The sequence below is a fragment of the Bufo bufo genome, chromosome 6 (assembly GCF_905171765.1).
Source record: "Bufo bufo chromosome 6, aBufBuf1.1, whole genome shotgun sequence".
In the NCBI taxonomy this organism is placed as follows: Eukaryota; Metazoa; Chordata; class Amphibia; order Anura; family Bufonidae; genus Bufo; species Bufo bufo.
In genome coordinates this window covers 178711051-178730438 of record NC_053394.1, presented here as the reverse complement: position 1 = coordinate 178730438, position 19388 = coordinate 178711051, and the positions used below count along the sequence as shown (strand labels likewise).

The following is a 19388-nucleotide window of genomic DNA, read 5'->3' as shown; positions in this document are numbered from 1 at the left end:
TTGGCCACGACTGTACATTAGTGGGATCTGGGATACTGTGAGCCCATGTCTGAACAGCATGCTGAGGAAGTTATGAGCACGAGCCTTCATCTGGCTGCAATTGGGCAAATTCCTTCAGTTTGTCAGCAGCATTATGGTTTTTTGTAGAGCCCATTGAAGCTTATCAGAGTATTGCATAAATGTGATAAAAAACAAAAAAAACAAACAAGCTGTCACACAGCTCTGTAGATGTATACTTTTTTTAATCCCTTCCCAACTGGGTGATTTTCCATTTCTGCATTTTCATTCTCTGCCTTCCCAGAGCCATAATATTTTATTAAAACATAAGCACAATAACAATTCTCACCAGCTACAGTGTAATCTAATTAAATAAAATTCACCTGGAAAGTGGCGTGGCTGGGACCCAGTTGGAGCTCCAAGACAGACTTCAAATGATATGTCCGCCACAGCAATATCTCCTTAAAACAGGAACTTTGTTATAGCGGGCGTAAAATGCAAGTAACGTTGATATGTTTCAGGATAAACTGGCCCTTTCTCAAAGCATGTAATAGCATATACTATAAATATAAAGCATGTAATAAAGTTCCTGTTTTACGGAGATTGCTGGGCATATCATTTGAACCATGACTTTTTATTTTTCTGTGCACATAGCCATATGAGGGCTTGTTTTTTGCGGGGCAAGTTGTACTTTTTAATGGCACCATTTAATATTGTATAGTGGGAAGCTGTTTTTGTCGCGCATTGTTATGCGCGTTTTTTGAAATAGTAAACGCGCGTTTGACGCGCGTTTGTGTGATTGACTGCAGTGTCCTATGGCCACAAACGCGCGTCAAAACGCCCCAAAGAAGCTCAAGAACTTGTTTGAGCGTAGGGCGTTTTTCAGCGCGTTCAAACGTGCTGTGAAACGCTCAAGTGAGAACCAGGGCCATAGGGAAGCATTGGTTTTCATGTGTTGAGCGTTTTACAGCGCGTTTGAACGCGCTGTAAAACGCTCAAGTGTGAACCCAGCCTTAGGCTAAGTTCACACGAACGTGCGTGACCCGTGGCCGTATTGCGGCCCGCAAATCGCGGGCCGCAATACACGGCCGCAGTTCTGTGTGAATTCCGCATCACGGATGCGGACCCATTCACTTCAATGGGTCCGCTAATCCGGAAACGCGGAACGGCCGCACGGGACGGGACCCCTCGGAAGCACTACGGAGTGCCTCCTGGGGTTACGTCCCGTTGTTCCATTCCGCTAAAAGATAGAACAAGTCCTATCTTTTCGCGGAACAGCCGGATCGCGGACCCATTAAAGTGAATGGGTCCGCGATCCGATGCGGCTGACCTACGGCCGGCGAACAAGCATTGCGGCCCGCTATTTGCGGGCCGCTTCACAGGCACGGGTCACACACGTTCGTGTGAACCCGGCCTTAGGCCTTGAGTGTTTGGTCAGTGTTTTCCATACATGATCGTGAGCCAAAACCAGGTGTGGATCAGAAACACAGAACAAGTGCAAATCTTTCCCTCATCTCTGTGGAGGCTGCACTTCTGGTTTTGGCTCACAATCACTGATGGAAATAACTGACCAAACACTGGACTGTGTGAATAAAGTGTTATGGGTTTTAGTTTTACATCATTCTCTATGCAGTAAAACTAGCAAGTAAACTTCATTCTCCACGTCAGTACTATTAGAGCAATACCACATTTTTATTTTTTGTGTTTTAATAAAGAAAAATTAAACTTTGGGAAAAAAATAATTTTGTGCTTTACATCACCATATTTTGACCCCCCCTAACATTTTTTTTATAGTTTCATCTACGGAACTGTGTGAGGGCTCATTTCAGCTTTTATACCATTTTGGAGTGTGTATGCCTTTTTATTAAATTTTTTGTGAAATGAAGGAACTTAAAAAACAGCGAATCACCCATTCAGATTTTCTCATATTACTCCATTCACCATACAGGATAAATAAGTTAATACAGTCCTGATCAAAAGTTTAAGCATGGCTGGATCTTAACAAGGTTCCAAGTAGAGCTTCAACATGCAACAAGAAGAAATGGGAGTGAGACAAAACATTTTTTGAGCATTCAATTTAATGAAAACGACGAATAAACTGAAACAGGATTGTTTTTCAGCTGATCAAAAGTTTAGGACCACACCTCCAAAAAAAAACTAAACCCCTCCCAAAAGAGAAATCCAACTTCCAAACATGAACTCAGTAATGAGTAGCTCTGCCGTTATTGTTTATCACTTCAAAAATTTGTTTCGGCATTCTTGATGCAAACGTTTCCATGAGGTGAGTGGGAACATTTCTCCAAGTGGTGAAGACGGCCGCACGACGGCCATCTACTGTCTGGAACTGTTGTCCATTTTTGTAAACGTCCCTTGCCATCCATCACCAAAGGTTCTCAATTGGATTTAGATCAGGGGAACACGCAGGATGGGCCAAAAGAGTGATGTTATTCTCCTGGAAGAAGTCCCTTGTCCTGCGGGCATTGTGTACTGTAGCATTGTCCTGTTGAAAAACCCAGTCGTTACCACACAGACGAGGGCCCTCAGTCATGAGGAATGCTCTCTGCAACATCTGGACATAGCCAGCGGCCGTTTGACGCCCCTGCATCTCCTGAAGCTCCATTGTTCCACTGAAGGAAAATGCACCCCAGACCATTATGGCGCCCCCTCCACTGTGGGACGTAGAAAACATCTCAGGTGGGATCTGCTTATCATGCCAATAACGTTGGAAACCATCAAGGTTAATTTTTTTCTCATCAGAGAATAAAACTTTCTTTCACCTTTGAATGTTCCATGTTTGGTGCTCTCTTGCAAAGTCCAAACGAGCAGTTCTGTGGCGTTCAAGGAGACGAGGTCTTTGAAGATGTTTTTTTGTTTTTGAAGCCCTTCAGTCTCAGATGCCGTCTGATTGTTATGGGGCTGCAGTCAGCACCAGTAAGGGCCTTAATTTGGGTCGAGGATCGTCCAGTGTCTTGACGGACAGCCAATTGGATCCCCTGGCTCAGTGCTGATGACATTTTTTTGGGTCTTCCATTTGACTTTTTTGTTCCATAACCCTCAGGATCATTTAAGAAATTCCAAATTACTGTCTTACTGCGTCCCACCTCAGCAGCGATGGCGCGCTGTGAGAGACCCTGCTTATGCAGTTCAACAACCTGATCACGTTCAAAAAATGAGTTTTTTTGCCTTTGCCATCACAACGTGTGACTACCTGACAGAAAATGACAATGAATCCACATCTTTTCACAGATTTGGCCTTTTAAAAGGCATGTGGTCCTAAAATTTGAATCAGCTGAAAAACTGCCTGTTTCAGTTTAATCGTTATTTTCAATTAATTGAATGCTCAAAAAATGTTTTGTCTCACTCTCATTTCTTCTTCTTGCATGTTGAAGCTTGTTAAGATCCAACAATGTAAAATATGATTTTTTGCCATTTTTCAAGTGGTCTTAAACTTTTGATCAGGACTGTATTTTAATAATATGGGCATTTTGAGACAAAGCGGGGCAAATCATCTTTTTTTTATTTTTTAAACCGTTTATTTGATTTGAATTTTTATATGTTTTGTATATTTTTAAAAACTTTAATTTTATTTCTTTTTACACCTATTAGGTCACCTTAGGGAAAGAATTACCATTGCAGTCTATGGGAGATTCGCCATGTTGCTATGGAGCCCTACCACAGGCAGGGTTCCATTGGAAGTATTGCTGTGGTAGCCTCAGAGCCTTTAGCAGGCTCGAGGCTATCAGAAAAAATGAACGGCTCCAACAATGTACACGTGGGAAAGCCATTCAGGGAAAAGCCTCTCAGTTGCCATGAAGACAACTGACCTGAGGGGTTAAAAGCTATGTACACCTTTGGAGGCAATTTTTGTTTATGAATATATTTTACTCATTTTTGGCTAAAAATCATATTTTCAATTGGCCTTTATTAAAAATATTGAGCCATTCTGTCACAAAGGTTTAACTGTTTTTCTGTGTGACTGGTACTTTCACTTTGGGTCATCTAATAACCCTTATCTCTAAACTTCTAAGAGGTTATAAACACTTATTTAAGCCACATTCTTACCAGTAACATAAGAATTGAGCTATAATGAGTGTTTAGGAGGTCAGAGATAAGGTGTTCGTCTGCTCCCCGGATGATGGAAAAGACAGGCGGCTAGTAGAGCATCTCCGCTCTGTACAGAAAAAAGGATTCTATATTGTTAATAAAGACCAATTGAAAAAATTATTTTTAGCTCAAAATAAGTACAATGCAATAATAAACAAATTGCCACTAAAGGTGTACATAGCCTTTAAATGTTATCTCCGATCACAGACATTAGCTCCGGGTGTCAGCCATGGCGCCTGCCCCACTCTGGAGCGGGCACCATCTTCAAAGACCTGACGTGCTCTGTACATGTCCATCACATGTCAGGAAGGGGTTAAAGCAGTAAAGCACAAGAAAAACGCTATACATTTAGTATAATCATACTGACCTGCAAAATAGTTATCATGTAATTTTTGCAGCACAGAGAACACCGTAAAAGCAAAATCCAAAAAACATGGCAGAACAGAAAAATAAAGTTATAGGGGAGACGAAAAAGAAAAAAGAAAAACTGGTACAGGAAAGAGTTTGACATATGTTAAATAAAAAACTTGACATGTCCTAATTTTTTGACATGATTGTACATGTTATGTACTTTGGTTCCCACAACAAACCTGTATATTTGATATGTTTATGCAGACATGCATAGTATTTAGCAGCTACCTAACCATACACAGACATGCAATTTCTCTTCCACAGAACCTTTGGTTTTATTCTGCATGTATGTACCATTAGGACCAGGGCTACTCAGACTTTTTGTACTGCTACCGAGTAATAGAACTATAGCCCCCGTCCAAATGCTTACAAAGCAGACTTTTTGGAGTGCTTATGCTTGCATACAGCTCAGTGCAGCTTTATGACTCAATTGGTAGTGCAACAAAAAGTCTTAGTGTGACCCTACATGATGGTGAAATCACAGTAGGATGTCTGGTACCATACAGGCACAGGTGATGGTTCTCTGACCGGGTAACTGCACACTTCATTCAACTATTAGTATCAAGCTCTCTTTGTAAAACACTACCGTTGAATGAATTCTCTGCATGGCCAGATTTTCTACTCCTCAGGAAAAGGTCTTTCATCCAACAATTCTAAAGTCTGGGAATGACAAGCTATGAATAACAAAAAGCCCCTTTCTACTCTTGTATTGGCTAGCCATTTAACTAGTTAAATAAATGGCCACACACTGGCTGAAAGTGAAGAGCGATAAGCAGTCTGCCACTTCTGAAACCATGTACTTCTCCAGCCTAGATGGTTTCATAAATTGTTCTATAAAGGCAAACAAAAACACACAATCCCCACATACCAACACAAGAGACACCAATAATTCCTCTTACCCGGGGAAGTGAAGACAATATCCCTGTACAGATCCTTGTGTTCTTCTATATACTCCCACTCCTCCATGGAGAAATAGACAGCGACATCCTGACTCCTTATAAGAACCTGACACACACAATGATACAGTCACCAACCTGACACCTCCCTTGTATTACTGTATAATGTCCCAGAATTCCCAGCAGCGCTCACCTCTCCAGTCAGCAGCTCAATGATCTTCTTGGTGAGGTCCAGGATCTGGTGTTCATGGTTTTCCTCATGTATCAGTGAGTGAATTGGTGGCTCTGTGATGGGTTTCTGAGTGCTACTACATCCTCCAGACACATGGTGGGCACTGCTGCGTATCACATTTTCATTTACAGGTCCATAATCCTTCAAAATAAGCAAATTTTAAAAACATAATAGGGTAGAATTTCTAAGTTAAATGCACCAGAATTCAGGCTTAAAGGGGTTGGCCACTTTCTGGTTACTGTTGACTAATGTGTTTGTGAGATGATTATATGGCACTTCCTAATATAGCCTTTGTTGAAATTCTGCACCATTTTCTATTTTTTATAAGGTATGCTCCCTTGTTTACAAAGTCTTTTGTGCTGTCCACACACAGGTCATGTCCATAAAATGGCTGCTGATGGAGGATCACGTGACCAGGCAAATCACCGCCATGTGATGTCTCCACTATTGGCAGATGGCAGGTGCAGTGTATTAGAATGGAGGAGACATCACATGGAGGTGATTTGCCTGGTCACATGACCCTCCATCAGCAGCCATTTTATGGACAGGACCTTTGTGTGGACAGCTCAAAAGACTTTGTAAACAAGGGGCATGGCTTATGAAATATAGAAAATGGTGGAAAATTTCAATAGACAATATTAGTAAGTGCCATATAATCATCTCACAAACACACTGGTCAACAGTAACCAGAAAGTGGCCAACCCCTTTAAGGAGGACCTGTCACTAGTGTTGAGCGAAATTGTGTTTTCAAGTTTGGTGTACAGGTTAGGGTTATCTAAGAATCCCGTTATGGATTCCGCTACCAAGGACCATAAAGGAATTCTATGTCAGCATCGCTATGCCATCGCTCATCCCCATACTGTCTAGTGGTTTGCTGCCATCAGATCGCTATTAGATAGCACGATCCGCCGGCGGCAAATGCTGATTTTTAAGCATGCTTAGAAATCAGAATTTCCCAATGAACGAGCATTTGCTCATTCATCGGGAATCTGCGAGCGTTCATGCAAACGTTTGTTGGCTATTATTGCCCAAATATCGGCCAGTGTAATACAGCCTTTAGAGTGCATAAGAGATAGCTGTCAGTCACTGATAATACCTCCCGCCTGTACCGATAGATGTTTGCAGGAGGTGGAAAAAGCTAAGAAAAATATATAAAATTACAGGTTTTACTGAATCTTTCCCCACAAAACTATATTATCTGCTCTATAACATGCTGCTTTCGGAGTGCATTGCATTTAAATTCAGGGCTGTGGAGTCGGAGTCGAGGAGTCGGAGTCGGGGGAAATTTTGGGTACTTGGAGTCGGAGTCGGCAAACAATGCACCGACTCCGACTCCTACTAAATTTAGATTGGAATTTTAAAAAAAATGCAAGTTTAAATGTCCCAATTCACAAAAAGTTATAATTAATGACTTCTCTACTGTAAGAATAAAGACCAATGCATGCAGTGCCTCACGTAACCGCAAAACGAACACGTTAAGTGACCGTGAAGAAGCATGCTTTTCATGTGCTTCACTATATGGCACGCAACGCACAATCCTTGTTTATCCAGAGATCGTTAGTGATGTGGCCAGAATAGTTACTGCAATGCCACCCACCCAAGTCAGTGTCGAAAGATTATTTTCAGCCCTAAAAATAATAAAGTCTGACTTAAGAGCCTCTATGAAAGCAGATCTTGCAGAGGCAATTCTCTTCCTTAGAACTCTACATTGAATTGATTTGCATTTGCTAAGCCTATAACTACATTTCAAGATTAATATAAACCATTTCTAGGTTTTACAGATTTTGTTTTTGGTTCATTATAGATAAGCTTTGTTTTTGTTCTAAAACAACCAAATAATGTGGTTTTTATTTTTGAACTGGTAAAGATCCTGTTCCTGATGTTTATGCCTGCTGCTACTATCCAGCCACTTGATGGATTAATAATTTTTTTTTATAAAACTTTGTTTTCATTGTGTTTGTCTTTTGCTTAAACTGTGCAATACAGTAGTCTGTTGGCTTCCCAGCCAGTAGTTCTGTGGTAGGTTGCATTTCTTTCCCTCAAGGAATGTATAAAATACATTCGCATAATAATACAGAGGAGTCGGAGTTGGGGAGTCGGAGGTACATAAAACTGAGGAGTCGGAACATTTATCTACCGACTCCACAGCCCTGTTTAAATTATGGCCAAAATCTGGTGTACATGTCTTGAACCACATTTGTGATGTGTTTTAGATCATTTTTGTCTTACTAGACAAGGGGTGTGGCTTGCAATGCGACAGTACATGCCAATATTTGGCGCAAAACCAATAGGTGGTGTAAAGTTAGACAACAGTGTCTAAAATGTCTACTAAACATGCACCTAATGTATCATAGTAGTTTAGACTGCCTAGATTACATTCATGCTGTCTAAATACCGTAAATGACTAGAATACTAAATCTGCTCCCTGATCACTTTTTTTTTTTGCTATACACGGAAAATTATGTCATGATATTTCAAAATCTCTCTTCTTTCCAGTTTTGTCCATGTTTTATTGAAAGAAATAATAATGATGTCTTGTTACAGTTCCCACAAGCAGTCACCTCTCCGGTCAGCAGGAAGATGATTTCCAAGGTGATGTTTAATATCCTCTCATTCAGCTGGCTCTGAGGTTTCCCCATTTCCAGAAGTGCTGGATCATCGTCAGCAGACAACCATAATACATTGGATCCACACTTCTATCTACAGACACAGAACAAATAAGGTAAGATGAAGATTTCCCAGTAAGATGTCACTGATGACATAATCAATGAGATCAGCATTCAGCACTCCAAATATGCATTCATTTATCCTTCCATCATCACACAATATTCAATAACATTTCAGTCCTTCTTGGATCTTGTTCTCGGCCAAAGTAAGTACATAGAGAACACAAATAATAGATCCAAAAAAAGGGACGGCTAAAGGTCTGACAATATATGGATGTAGGCGCAACCAACCAACGTGGCTCACCCTGCCAGTATAAATAAAGTTAGGAACAAAAGAATTGTGGGTGGGCACTCAAACTACGGACTAGGCAGAAAGCAATTTATTATGAGGTCAATAAAATATAAAATGTTACAATAAAATACAAACATAAACAGTCCTAGTATTGATGGACAAATAGCATGTATATTGCATATAAAATCCTAGTATGCTAGGCAAAATGTATATCAAGACCTGCAACATGTACAATCCTAAAGTTGCAGGCAATGTAGATCACAATGTGTGTACTAAGACCTGCAACAGTATAGCAATAGGACTGAAACTTGCAGCAATGTGAAGACTAAGTTGCTTGAGACATCCAAAAAGTCAGTGAGGACCAGTCTTAGTGAATGCTAACACAATGTCTCTAGTCATGGAGTTCAGCAGTGGTATATTATGGCCCAATGTCTCTGGTAACATGTGCAAGGCTAAACAGCCTCAAAGGAATTCCTTCTGGATGAAATCCCGTATGGATAAAATACCAGCCTATATGTAGGTAGATATAAGAGGGAGTATAACAACTTACGTACCGATATCTTCCTGTGCGGCGTCCCGCATCAACGGTACAGTGGACTCACCTCTATGTCCGTATATTAGATATTGGAAGCTGCCCTCCTCTCCGCCGAAAGTTCAGCAGTTTCACTTGTCAGTGGTGGCGGGGAGCAGACTGCAATCACTGTTCAGCTGGTCGATTTTCATGCACCAGTCTCACGATATTTTGCAGTGTTGGTTTCGGCTATATTGCCGCTCCAGCTGGAAAATTTCTTCAAACAAATTCCATCGACTGTGTACAGCTTGGTAATTCCTACAGCATATATTTCCATGCCAAACGCGTTTCAAAACGACTAGTTTCAACCTCAGTGGCTAAAATATGCTGTTTCTCATGATACTTTTATAGAGCACCATCTTGGGATATTGGTAAATCCTGGGTTGGAATTCTTCATTGCATCATCCGACAATTTCATTCACAGTAACACTAAAAGGGTCTATGTGCGGTTTATTTGCGATTTTTTTATATATTGCGATTTTTCTTTACGATTTTTCTTCATATGCGACTTTTCTTCCAATAATTTTTCTTTATACAGTCCAATTTAGTTGCATTTTCCTATGTACATACTGTTCCGAATCTTTCTTTTTATTTTATTTGATCTCATGTAAAATTGCATTCTCAGAAAAACCATGCGATTTTTTTTTGCATATTTTTCTATTACATTTTTTATCTATACGATTTTGTTGTATCTTTTTCGTTTTTTCTTAGAACATATTTGGGATGTCTCTATAGGGCACATCAGATTACATCCCTGACTTGAGCTCCTTCTCACCAACCACGGTTCAGAGCAAATTACTAAATAAGGGCCTTAAGTTTACTCCTACTACAACTTCAAGCAAATTTGACCTATATATTGAAAAATTTATTAGAAAACTTTGCCTTAAAAAATATTATTAAAAAAATCCCATTAACTCCACAGAAGAAAAGAGACATACATTTGAACATACGGGTTTGAAAAAGGCTTCAAATCACTTCCCTAAGCAGGAAATAGATCAAGAAATTGCGGCCTTCCGCCAATGTGTGGAAGCAGTTATCAGAAAAATGAAAATACATACTAAAACTGATAATCTAACTAGACAAGAACGCAATGCAATTAAACAACTTCAAGAGCAAGAGAATCTAGTGATCCACCCTGCGGATAAGGGGGGTGCGATAGTCCTGATGGATGCTGATAAGAACAAGGCAGAATGTCTTAGGCAACTGACAGATGATAAGACATATGTCTAATTAAAAGGAGATCCGATAAAATAATTCAACGGTAAATTGATTGAATATTGTAAAAGAGGCCTAGATAGAGGCATTTTACTAAAACGAGAATTTGATTTTATAGTAGGCACGGATTTAAGATGACCTGTTTTCTACTGTCTCCCGAAAGTCCACAAAAGCTTACAAGATCCTCCTGAACGCCCCATAATTTCGGGCATTGGGTCGTTCACATCCAACCTTTCCCAGTAGATTGACCGTTTATTACAATCTACAGTGAGGAAAGCAAGATCCTATATAAAAGGACACTACCCAAATTGTAAAAATCTTAGAGAAACTTGAGTTTGAATCCCACTGGATCATGGGAACGTTGGATGTGAACTCGTTATACACTATCATAAATCACGAACAAGGGATAGCGGCAATGAGATCCTAATTGCAGAAAAAGAGAGTGACCTAAACATAGAACAGATTGAGTATCTAGTGGAAGGTGTTAAATTTATATTGTCCCATAATTATTTTTATTTTGAGACGGACTACTACCTCCAGAAGATCGGGACTGCCATGGGCACCAGGTTCGCCCCATCTATGCCAATTTATTTATGGCTAATTGGGAAGATGAATTCATCGACCCAAGGCTGGGGACGGACCTGGTGCTCTGGCATAGATATATCCATGATATAGTCTTTATCTGGAAAAAAGATGAAGAAGAACTTTCCCATTTTCTGGAGGAAATAGGCAACAATTCCCTGAAGATGCGGTTCTCAGCAAGTGTAAATAAAGAACAAACAGACTTTCTGGATTTATTAATAAAAATGGAAAATAAAAAGTTAATTTGTAGTACATTTAAAAAGCCAACCTCCAGAAATAGCTACATTTTGTTTAGTAGCTGCCATTTACCTAGGTGGCTACTAAACATTCCATTAGGACAGTTTAGGAGGTTAAAAAGAAATTGCACGAAGGACGAGACTTTTAGGGAAGAAGCCAATACGATGAAGGAACAATTCCTCAGTAAAAATTATCCCATACACGCAGTTGACCAATCACTTGAGAAGGTCATACTGATGAATAGACAAACCTCCTTTGATACTCAGGAAGAAGCACAGATTGTGGACAATACAGTGAATGGAGATGACACTCCATACATTGTTCTGCCGTATAGTACTAACCATAAAAAAATAGAAAAAATCAAAAAATATTGGTTTCATATTAAAAAGGATAAAATTATAGGCTCCCTGTTGGCCGATAGTCCTAAATTCGTATATACGAAAGCATCAAATTTAAAGGGCTTCTGTCACCCCACTAAAGTCATTATTTTTTTTTTGGGCTAGTTAAATTCCTTATACTGCGATATATGAAAATATAATGGTCTTACCGGTACTTACTTTCCTTCAGCAGTTTCTTATAAAAACGAACTTTTATAACATGTAAATTAGGTCTCTACCAGCAAGTAGGGCGTCTACTTGCTGGTAGCCGCTGCAAAAAACCGCCCCCTCGTCGTGTTGATTGACAGGGCCAGCCGCAATCTCCTCCTCCGGCCGGCCCTGTCAGCATTTCAAAAATCGCGCGCCTGTGTTCCTCAGAACTCCCTCAGTGCGCCTGCGCCGATGACATCACCGAAAGAGAAGATGTCATCGGCGCAGGCGCACTGAGGGAGTGCTGAGGAGGTGAGCCTCCTCATCTCAGAGCGCCTGCGCCGAATGAACACAGGCGCGCGATTTTTGAAGTGCTGACAGGGCCGGCCGGCCGGAGGAGATCGCGGCTGGCCCTGTCAATCAACACGACGAGGGGGCGGTTTTTTGCGGCGGCTACCAGCAAGTAGACGCCCTACTTGCTGGTAGAGACCTAATTTACATATTATAAAAGTTCGTTTTTATAAGAAACTGCTGAAGGAAAGTAAGTAAGACCATTATATTTTCATATATCGCAGTATAAGGAATTTAACTAGCCCAAAAAAAAAAAAAAATTTACATAAGATCAAATGAAATAAAAATAAAGATTCGCAACAGTATGTACATAGGAAAATGCAACAAAATTGGACTGTATAAAGAAAAATTATTGGACGAAAAATCACAATATGAAAAATCGCAAATGAACCGCACATAGACCCTTTTAGTGTTACTGTGAATGAAATTGTCAGATGATGCAATGAAGAATTCCAACTCAGGATTTACCAATATCCCAAGATGGTGCCCTATAAAAGTATCATGAGAAACAGCATATTTTAGCCACTGAGGTTGAAACGTTTCGAAATGCGTTTGGCGTGGAAATATATGCTGTAGGAATTACCAAGCTGTACACAGTCGATGGAATTTGTTTGAAGAAATTTTACAGCTGGAGCGGCAATATAGCCGAAACCAACACTGCAAAATATCGTGAGACTGGTGCATGAAAATCGACCAGCTGAACAGTGATTGCAGTCTGGGCCGGTGCAAGGATTTTTGCCAACACAAGCCAAGCTCCATTTTGGCGCCCCCTCCCCTCACAGCTCTCCTGGCCCTGGTCCCGTCTGCAGCAGCTGGCTTCTCCTCTGTGTGGTCCTGGTATCTTCTCTCTGCTTCAGACAATAGCTGGTTTGAGGACCGTATTTTTTGCCCTCTAAGACGCACCGGCCCATAAGACGCACCTAGGTTTTAGAGGAGGATAATAAGAAAAAAATATTTTCCACTGCACCTCAGGTCAGACCAGCAATCAGGCCCCCAATGTTAATCAGACCTCAGATAAGGCCCCCAATGCCTCAGATCAGACCCCCATGTCAGCCATCATGCCCCCCATGTCAGCCATCATGCCCCCCATGTCAGCCATCATGCCCGCCATCAATCATGCCCTCCATATCAGCCATTAGCGCCATTACCTCTCCTGCTCCTGGACGACGCCGCTCCTCATCACCAGCGCTCTCTCTCTTCTTCCTGGTTCTCAGCTGTGAAGGCTTTGCACAGTGAGGTCACATGGTGCGCAGCCCTTTACAGCAGACAGCCGAGCGGAGGACCGCTTCCCGGTCCTCCGGTACTAATGAAGCGCTTCATTAGTATTCGCCCCATAAGACCCAGGGGCGAAATATACAGGGTATTTAAAAAAAATTTCCTTTTTTCCGCCCTCCCCTCCCCCTGTCTCTCCGCCCTAAGGCAGCCACTTGGTCTGCCTTATTATAGCACCGGCCCTGATTGCAGTCTGCTCCCCGCCACCACTGACAAGTGAAACTGCTGAACTTTCGGCGGAGAGGAGGGCAGCTTCCAATATCTAATATACGGACATAGAGGTGAGTCCACTGTACCGTTGATGCGGGACGCCGCACAGGAAGATATCGGTACATAAGTTGTTATACTCCCTCTTATATCTACCTACATATAGGCTGGCTATTTTATCCATACGGGATTTCATCCAGAAGGAATTCCTTTGAGGCTGTTTAGCCTTGCACATGTTACCAGAGACATTGGGCCATAATATACCACTGCTGAACTCCATGACTAGAGACATTGTGTTAGCATTCACTAAGACTGGTCCTCACTGACTTTTTGGATGTCTCAAGCAACTTAGTCTTCACATTGCTGCAAGTTTCAGTCCTATTGCTATACTGTTGCAGGTCTTAGTACACACATTGTGATCTACATTGCCTGCAACTTTAGGATTGTACATGTTGCAGGTCTTGATATACATTTTGCCTAGCATACTAGGATTTTATATGCAATATACATGCTATTTGTCCATCAATACTAGGACTATTTATGTTTGTATTTTATATTTTATTGACCTCATAAATTGCTTTCTGCCTTGTCTGTAGTATGAGTGCCCACCCACAATTCTTTTGTTCTTAACAGAGAACACACATGAGAATAATAAAGCAAACCCTTCCTCATATATGTGACACTGAAAAAAAAAAACTGACTGCGATCCAATCCCATGTAAAGTATAAGAATATACAAATATATACTAATCAAGATAGTGGTCTCAAGACTGTACACATTTAAAGAGATTCTCTAAGTTCAAATAAAACTTGGGCAGCCCATGTAAAAATAACAAAAGACCGCTATCAGTAAGGTCGATAGTAACTTGTGTTCCATGACAAAGGCCAATATAGGAAAGGGGAATCTCTATATACCAACAGTACATGTCCATGGCGCATGCGCTGTAAATAGTATCCATGGCGAGAGGAAGCTATACTCTATTAGGTGGAGCGCTAATCACATATATTCCTTGTGGTTTCGCAATGGGGAGTAACTGGAGCTATGGCACGCCATGGAATCGGTTCAGTCAGTAAGGTCAGCAGTAACGTCTGCTCCACGTCCAAAACAAACATTAAGAGCGTTTAACACATATAGCACTATTGGCGCATGGAGTAATATAAATGGGCTTATAATACATTAAGACGGACATACTTAATAACTCATCCCACATGCCACCTCCAGTAGCAGCCTAGGTATTAATGGGTTGTTAGTATATACAAAAATGCCACGTATTCATTAGGTGATACTTGGTTAGTATACAAGGAATACTTGTTGGGTTAAGTAAATTAGAAAGCACTTACTACCTGTGAGACTCGCAGGATTTTTAATGTATAATTCTACATGTTTTATTAACTATGGACTCAATAGCTCTCTTTATCCAGCATGGAGATAGCTATAAGCGATATTGCGCCGATTCCAGGCGCTGACATGTGTATCCACGGAATGCGTTCGCTGAGCCATAAGCTCGCGCGTGCGCCGTGGATACTCATGTCAGCGCCAGGATCGGCCTCACAGGACACACTGCACATGCGCCAGCCAGCAATGAGGAGTGAATAAATTAGCAGTGGGGCGGTGCTGGGCTCCAGGAGAAGGGGCGCGGCTGGGCACCAACGGCCGGAGGGACAGCCCCTTGGGCACCTTACTCAGGTAATTACCATAATAATGAAAGTGATTTTCTAGACAAAGGACAACACTTAGGCTGGGTTCACACGGGCGTCACGTTTTGACTCAGGATGAGTCCCGGGTGCATTGCAGCAAACCCACGCGAGTAGGTACGCAATTTGCGATTGCGTTCCGTTCAGTTTTTATCGCGCGGGTGTAATGCGTTTTGCACGCGCGTGATAAAAAACTGAATGTGGCACCCAGACCCGAACTTCTTCACTGAAGTTCAGGTTTGGGTTCAAGGTTGTGTAGATGTAATTATTTTCCCTTATACCATGGTTATAAGGGAAAATAATAGCATTCTTTAATACAGAATGCTTAGTAGAAGGTCAATTGAGGGTTAAAAAAATAAAATAAAAATTAACTCACCTCCTCCAATTGATCGCGTAGCTGCCGGTCACCTGTTCTTTCTTCAGGACCTGTCAAAGGACCTGTGATGACGTCACTGAGCTCATCACATGGTCCAATCGCATGGTCCATCAGCACAGTGATGGACCATGTGATTGGACCATGTGATTGGACGTCACCACATGTCCTTTAGCCGGCAGCTCATGATTAAAGTAGTAAGAAGAGACCGGCAACTACGCAATCAAGAGGAGGAGGTGAGTTAATTCTTTTTATTTTTTTTTAACCCTCAATTGACCTTCTACTAAGCATTCTGTATTAAAGAATGCTATTATTTTCCCATATAACCATGTTATAAAGAGAAAATAATACAGTGAATAGACTTTAGTCTTCGCAACCATGCGTGAAAATCGCACCGCATCCACACTTGCTTGCGATTTTCACGCAGCCCCATTTACTTGTATGGGCCCTGCGTTGCGTGAAAAACGCACAGTATAGAGCATACTGCGATTTTCACGCAACGCACAAGTGATGCGTGAAAATCACTGCTCATGTGCACAGCCCCATAGAAATGAATGGGTCCGGATTCAGTGCGGGTGCAATGCATTCACCTCACGCATTGCACCCGCGCGGAAGTCTTGCCCGTGTGAACCCAGTCTTAGGGTAGTAATACTAGTATATTTTAATACAAAACGAGCAGACTGATGTGATGATGTTAAAAGCTCTGTCACTAAAATCCAGGTGACAGAATCCCTTTAAAGTAGCCAGCAGTATGTTCCTAAAGATCCTTTCCTTCCTCCGGCCAGATGCACCAAAATCTTGAAAACGAACTTTAATCCCCTGCACGCGCTAACAGCAGAGTTTGAAGTCCCGCACTCAGCCGGCCGCTTCTGTTCCTCTGCGCATGCGCCAGGCTTTTCCATCGTGCGCGCCCGGCGCATGCGCAGAGGAGCGGAGGCGGCCGGCTGAGTGCGGGAGCCGGGATTGCGCAGTGACAAGGAGCGCACTGCGCATGTGCGAGACTTGCACGATCCCGGCCTCACAGCAGGATGTCAATCACAGTGAAGGGAGGGCAGGTAAGGGGCGGGCTTAGCTTGACTTGAAGCGAGGAGGCCGCTGCCCTCTTGACTTCAAACTCTGCTGTTACATAGCGCGTGCAGGGGATTAAAGTTTGTTTTTCAAGATTTTGGTGCATCTGGCCGGAGGAAGAAAAGGATCTTTAGGAACATACTGCTGGCTATTAAGGTAATGCTGGCGGTTTGGGGGGCTTTTTTTTTTTTTTAGGTGACAGGTTCCCTTTAAACATCCAATAGTTTCATGAACTCCAAAATAAAATATAAAAAAAATGGGTCTTGGGATGAAGCAAAGCAAAAAAAAATATTATTTTTTTTAAAGGGGTTTTATTGTGCAAAAGTAGTAAAACTTAAAGCGTAACAATATTCGATATGCACTGTAACTAAATTTTCTAATAAACTATCGATTTTACTGTTTTACTGAAAAAATAGTCACCTGAAGTTCAGGGTGTCTAAGTGTTTGGAACCCATAGACTCGAACACTGCTGACATGTATGCGGTGCACAGATTCCCCAATACTACTGGAATACAGGTGCAGTGAGCTCGGTGCTGTGCCCACTCCACTCGGCTAATTCCTGGCATAGCAAAACAGTGCAGGGCCTCCTTTTGTTAGTGCAAATGTCCACTGATGTCCCGTTTGGTTGGTCTGTGCTTGGATTCTACTGAAAATGTCTGCGATTGGCAGGCCACAATCACAATGATAGCCGTTGCACACGGGCATGGGAGTTGGGGGGGTATGGCATGATTTCTTTTTGGGTGATAATTAATGCTGGCCTGCTGACCCCTTCCCACTGCGCCAGACATGTACAGCGCTTTACAGGAAGTGCTTCCCAACAGCGACGTATATATATATATATATACCACAAAGGGGTTAAAAGAGACTCAGTCCTAAGTACTGGAGTGATAGGACCAATCTGGCTGTCACCTCTGTACAGGGGCACGGTGTCTGCAGTTACTAGGGAAGTACTGTGGCATTCAGACTCTGTTCACACACAGGGCACATTATCCGCTGTGCATCCAAACATACACTGCGAGTGGGAAGGGAAGCCTATGGATCCAGGCCGGCATCTCTATGGGCACTGCAGGTGCCACTCATCACCGGGGGTTCTCCGCTTGGCAGAAGTTCCTTTACTCCCATATTAATACATTATTCATACCTGGTCTGGCAGACTGTCGTGCTGACGGTAAGTGACGAGGCACACCGAGCGCTCCGCCTCAGTCACGTCCACACTTCCCACTGCGCGGCGCACGTCTCCAGTGGACGATCACTCTGCCGTCTGTGCGTTCCACGCCACTTCCGTGTTTGCGGTCCACCGGCGAACAGGTTCTTAGGACGCGCCATCCTGTCGCACAACATTGACTCTCTGATTATCCATGATTCATTGACTTTTTATTCGCAGCGCCCCCTGCTGTTCACTCCGAGAGGAGCGTGCGACAATGCTGATACCAGGGTATTATAACGGTGCATAATATAAGTAACTACATATTGACTTCTAGATCTAGACTAGAGTATCCATATACTAATTAATAGTATATAGCGGCTGCAGCAGGCTATTACTATCAGCCACAGTTTCTATAACTGGCAGTGTCCAAATCATGCCAGCCAGAGTGCCTCTAGAGTAGAGCAAATGAGTCACTACAATACATTTCTGCAGTACCTGCCTATATAACTTCCCTTTAATATTTCTTGTACCACTGTTATAGAGCCTGCAATAATGCCAAGTGTAATAAAATAATGCCCCAGGCTCCTATAAAAGTTTTTGTCTTGGTATCTATTCAATAATTCGGCCACAAATGCCCCTGCATACCTCCCAACTTTTGAAAATAAAGAAGAGGGGCAGTATGTGCAGCAGGCAAATTCCTTTGGCACTAGGCCACGCCAGATATGTGCCCCCTCACAGTAGTTATGCCCAGATATGTGCCCCCTCACAGTAGGTATGCCCAGATATGTGCCCCCTCCCAGTAGTGATGCCCAGATATGTGTCCCCTCACAGTAGTGATGCCCAGATATGTGCCCCCTCACAGTAGTTATGCCCAGATATGTGCCCCTCACAGTAGTTATGCCCAGAAATGTGCCCCCTCACAGTAGTTACGCTAGATATGTGCCATCACACAGTAGTGATGCCAGATATGTGCCACCTCACAGTAGTTATGCCCAGATATGTGCCCCCTCACAGTAGTTATGCCCAGAAATGTGCCCCCTCACAGTAGTTACGCTAGATATGTGCCATCACACAGTAGTGATGCCAGATATGTGCCACCTCACAGTAGTGATGCCCAGATATGTGTCCCCTCACAGTAGTTATGCCCAGAAATGTGCCCCCTCACAGTAGTTACGCTAGATATGTGCCATCACACAGTAGTGATGCCAGATATGTGCCACCTCACAGTAGTTATGCCCAGATATGTGCCCCCTCACAGTAGTTATGCCCAGAAATGTGCCCCCTCACAGTAGTTACGCTAGATATGTGCCACCTCACAGTAGTGATGCCCAGATATGTGTCCCCTCACAGTAGTTACGCCAGATATGTGCCCACTCACAGTAGTTACGCTAGATATGTGCCCGCTCACAGTAGTTACGCTAGATATGTGCCCGCTCACAGTAGTTACGCCAGATATGTGCCCGCTCACAGTAATTACGCCAGATATGTGCCCTGTCAAAGTAGTTACGCCAGATATGTGCCCGCTCACAGTAGCTACGCCAGATAT

The 19388-nt window shown here is 42.5% G+C and overlaps 1 protein-coding gene across 2 annotated transcripts in view; it reads right to left on the bottom strand.

Annotated features, from left to right (window-relative positions):
• The window catches only part of LOC121004696 (oocyte zinc finger protein XlCOF7.1-like), a 67274-nt gene extending 49205 nt beyond the window's left edge, over positions 1-18069 (bottom strand). For both annotated transcript variants that reach the window (XM_040436992.1, XM_040436993.1), the window contains exons 1-4: positions 17837-18069; positions 8202-8340; positions 5602-5781; positions 5412-5517 (exon numbers count right to left, since the gene is read on the bottom strand). In XM_040436992.1, the coding sequence (XP_040292926.1) occupies positions 5412-5517; positions 5602-5781; positions 8202-8279 (364 nt within the window). In that variant the 5' untranslated portion in view covers positions 8280-8340; positions 17837-18069. The remainder of the gene's footprint in view (positions 1-5411; positions 5518-5601; positions 5782-8201; positions 8341-17836) is intronic.
• Positions 18070-19388: the final 1319 nt, after the last annotated feature.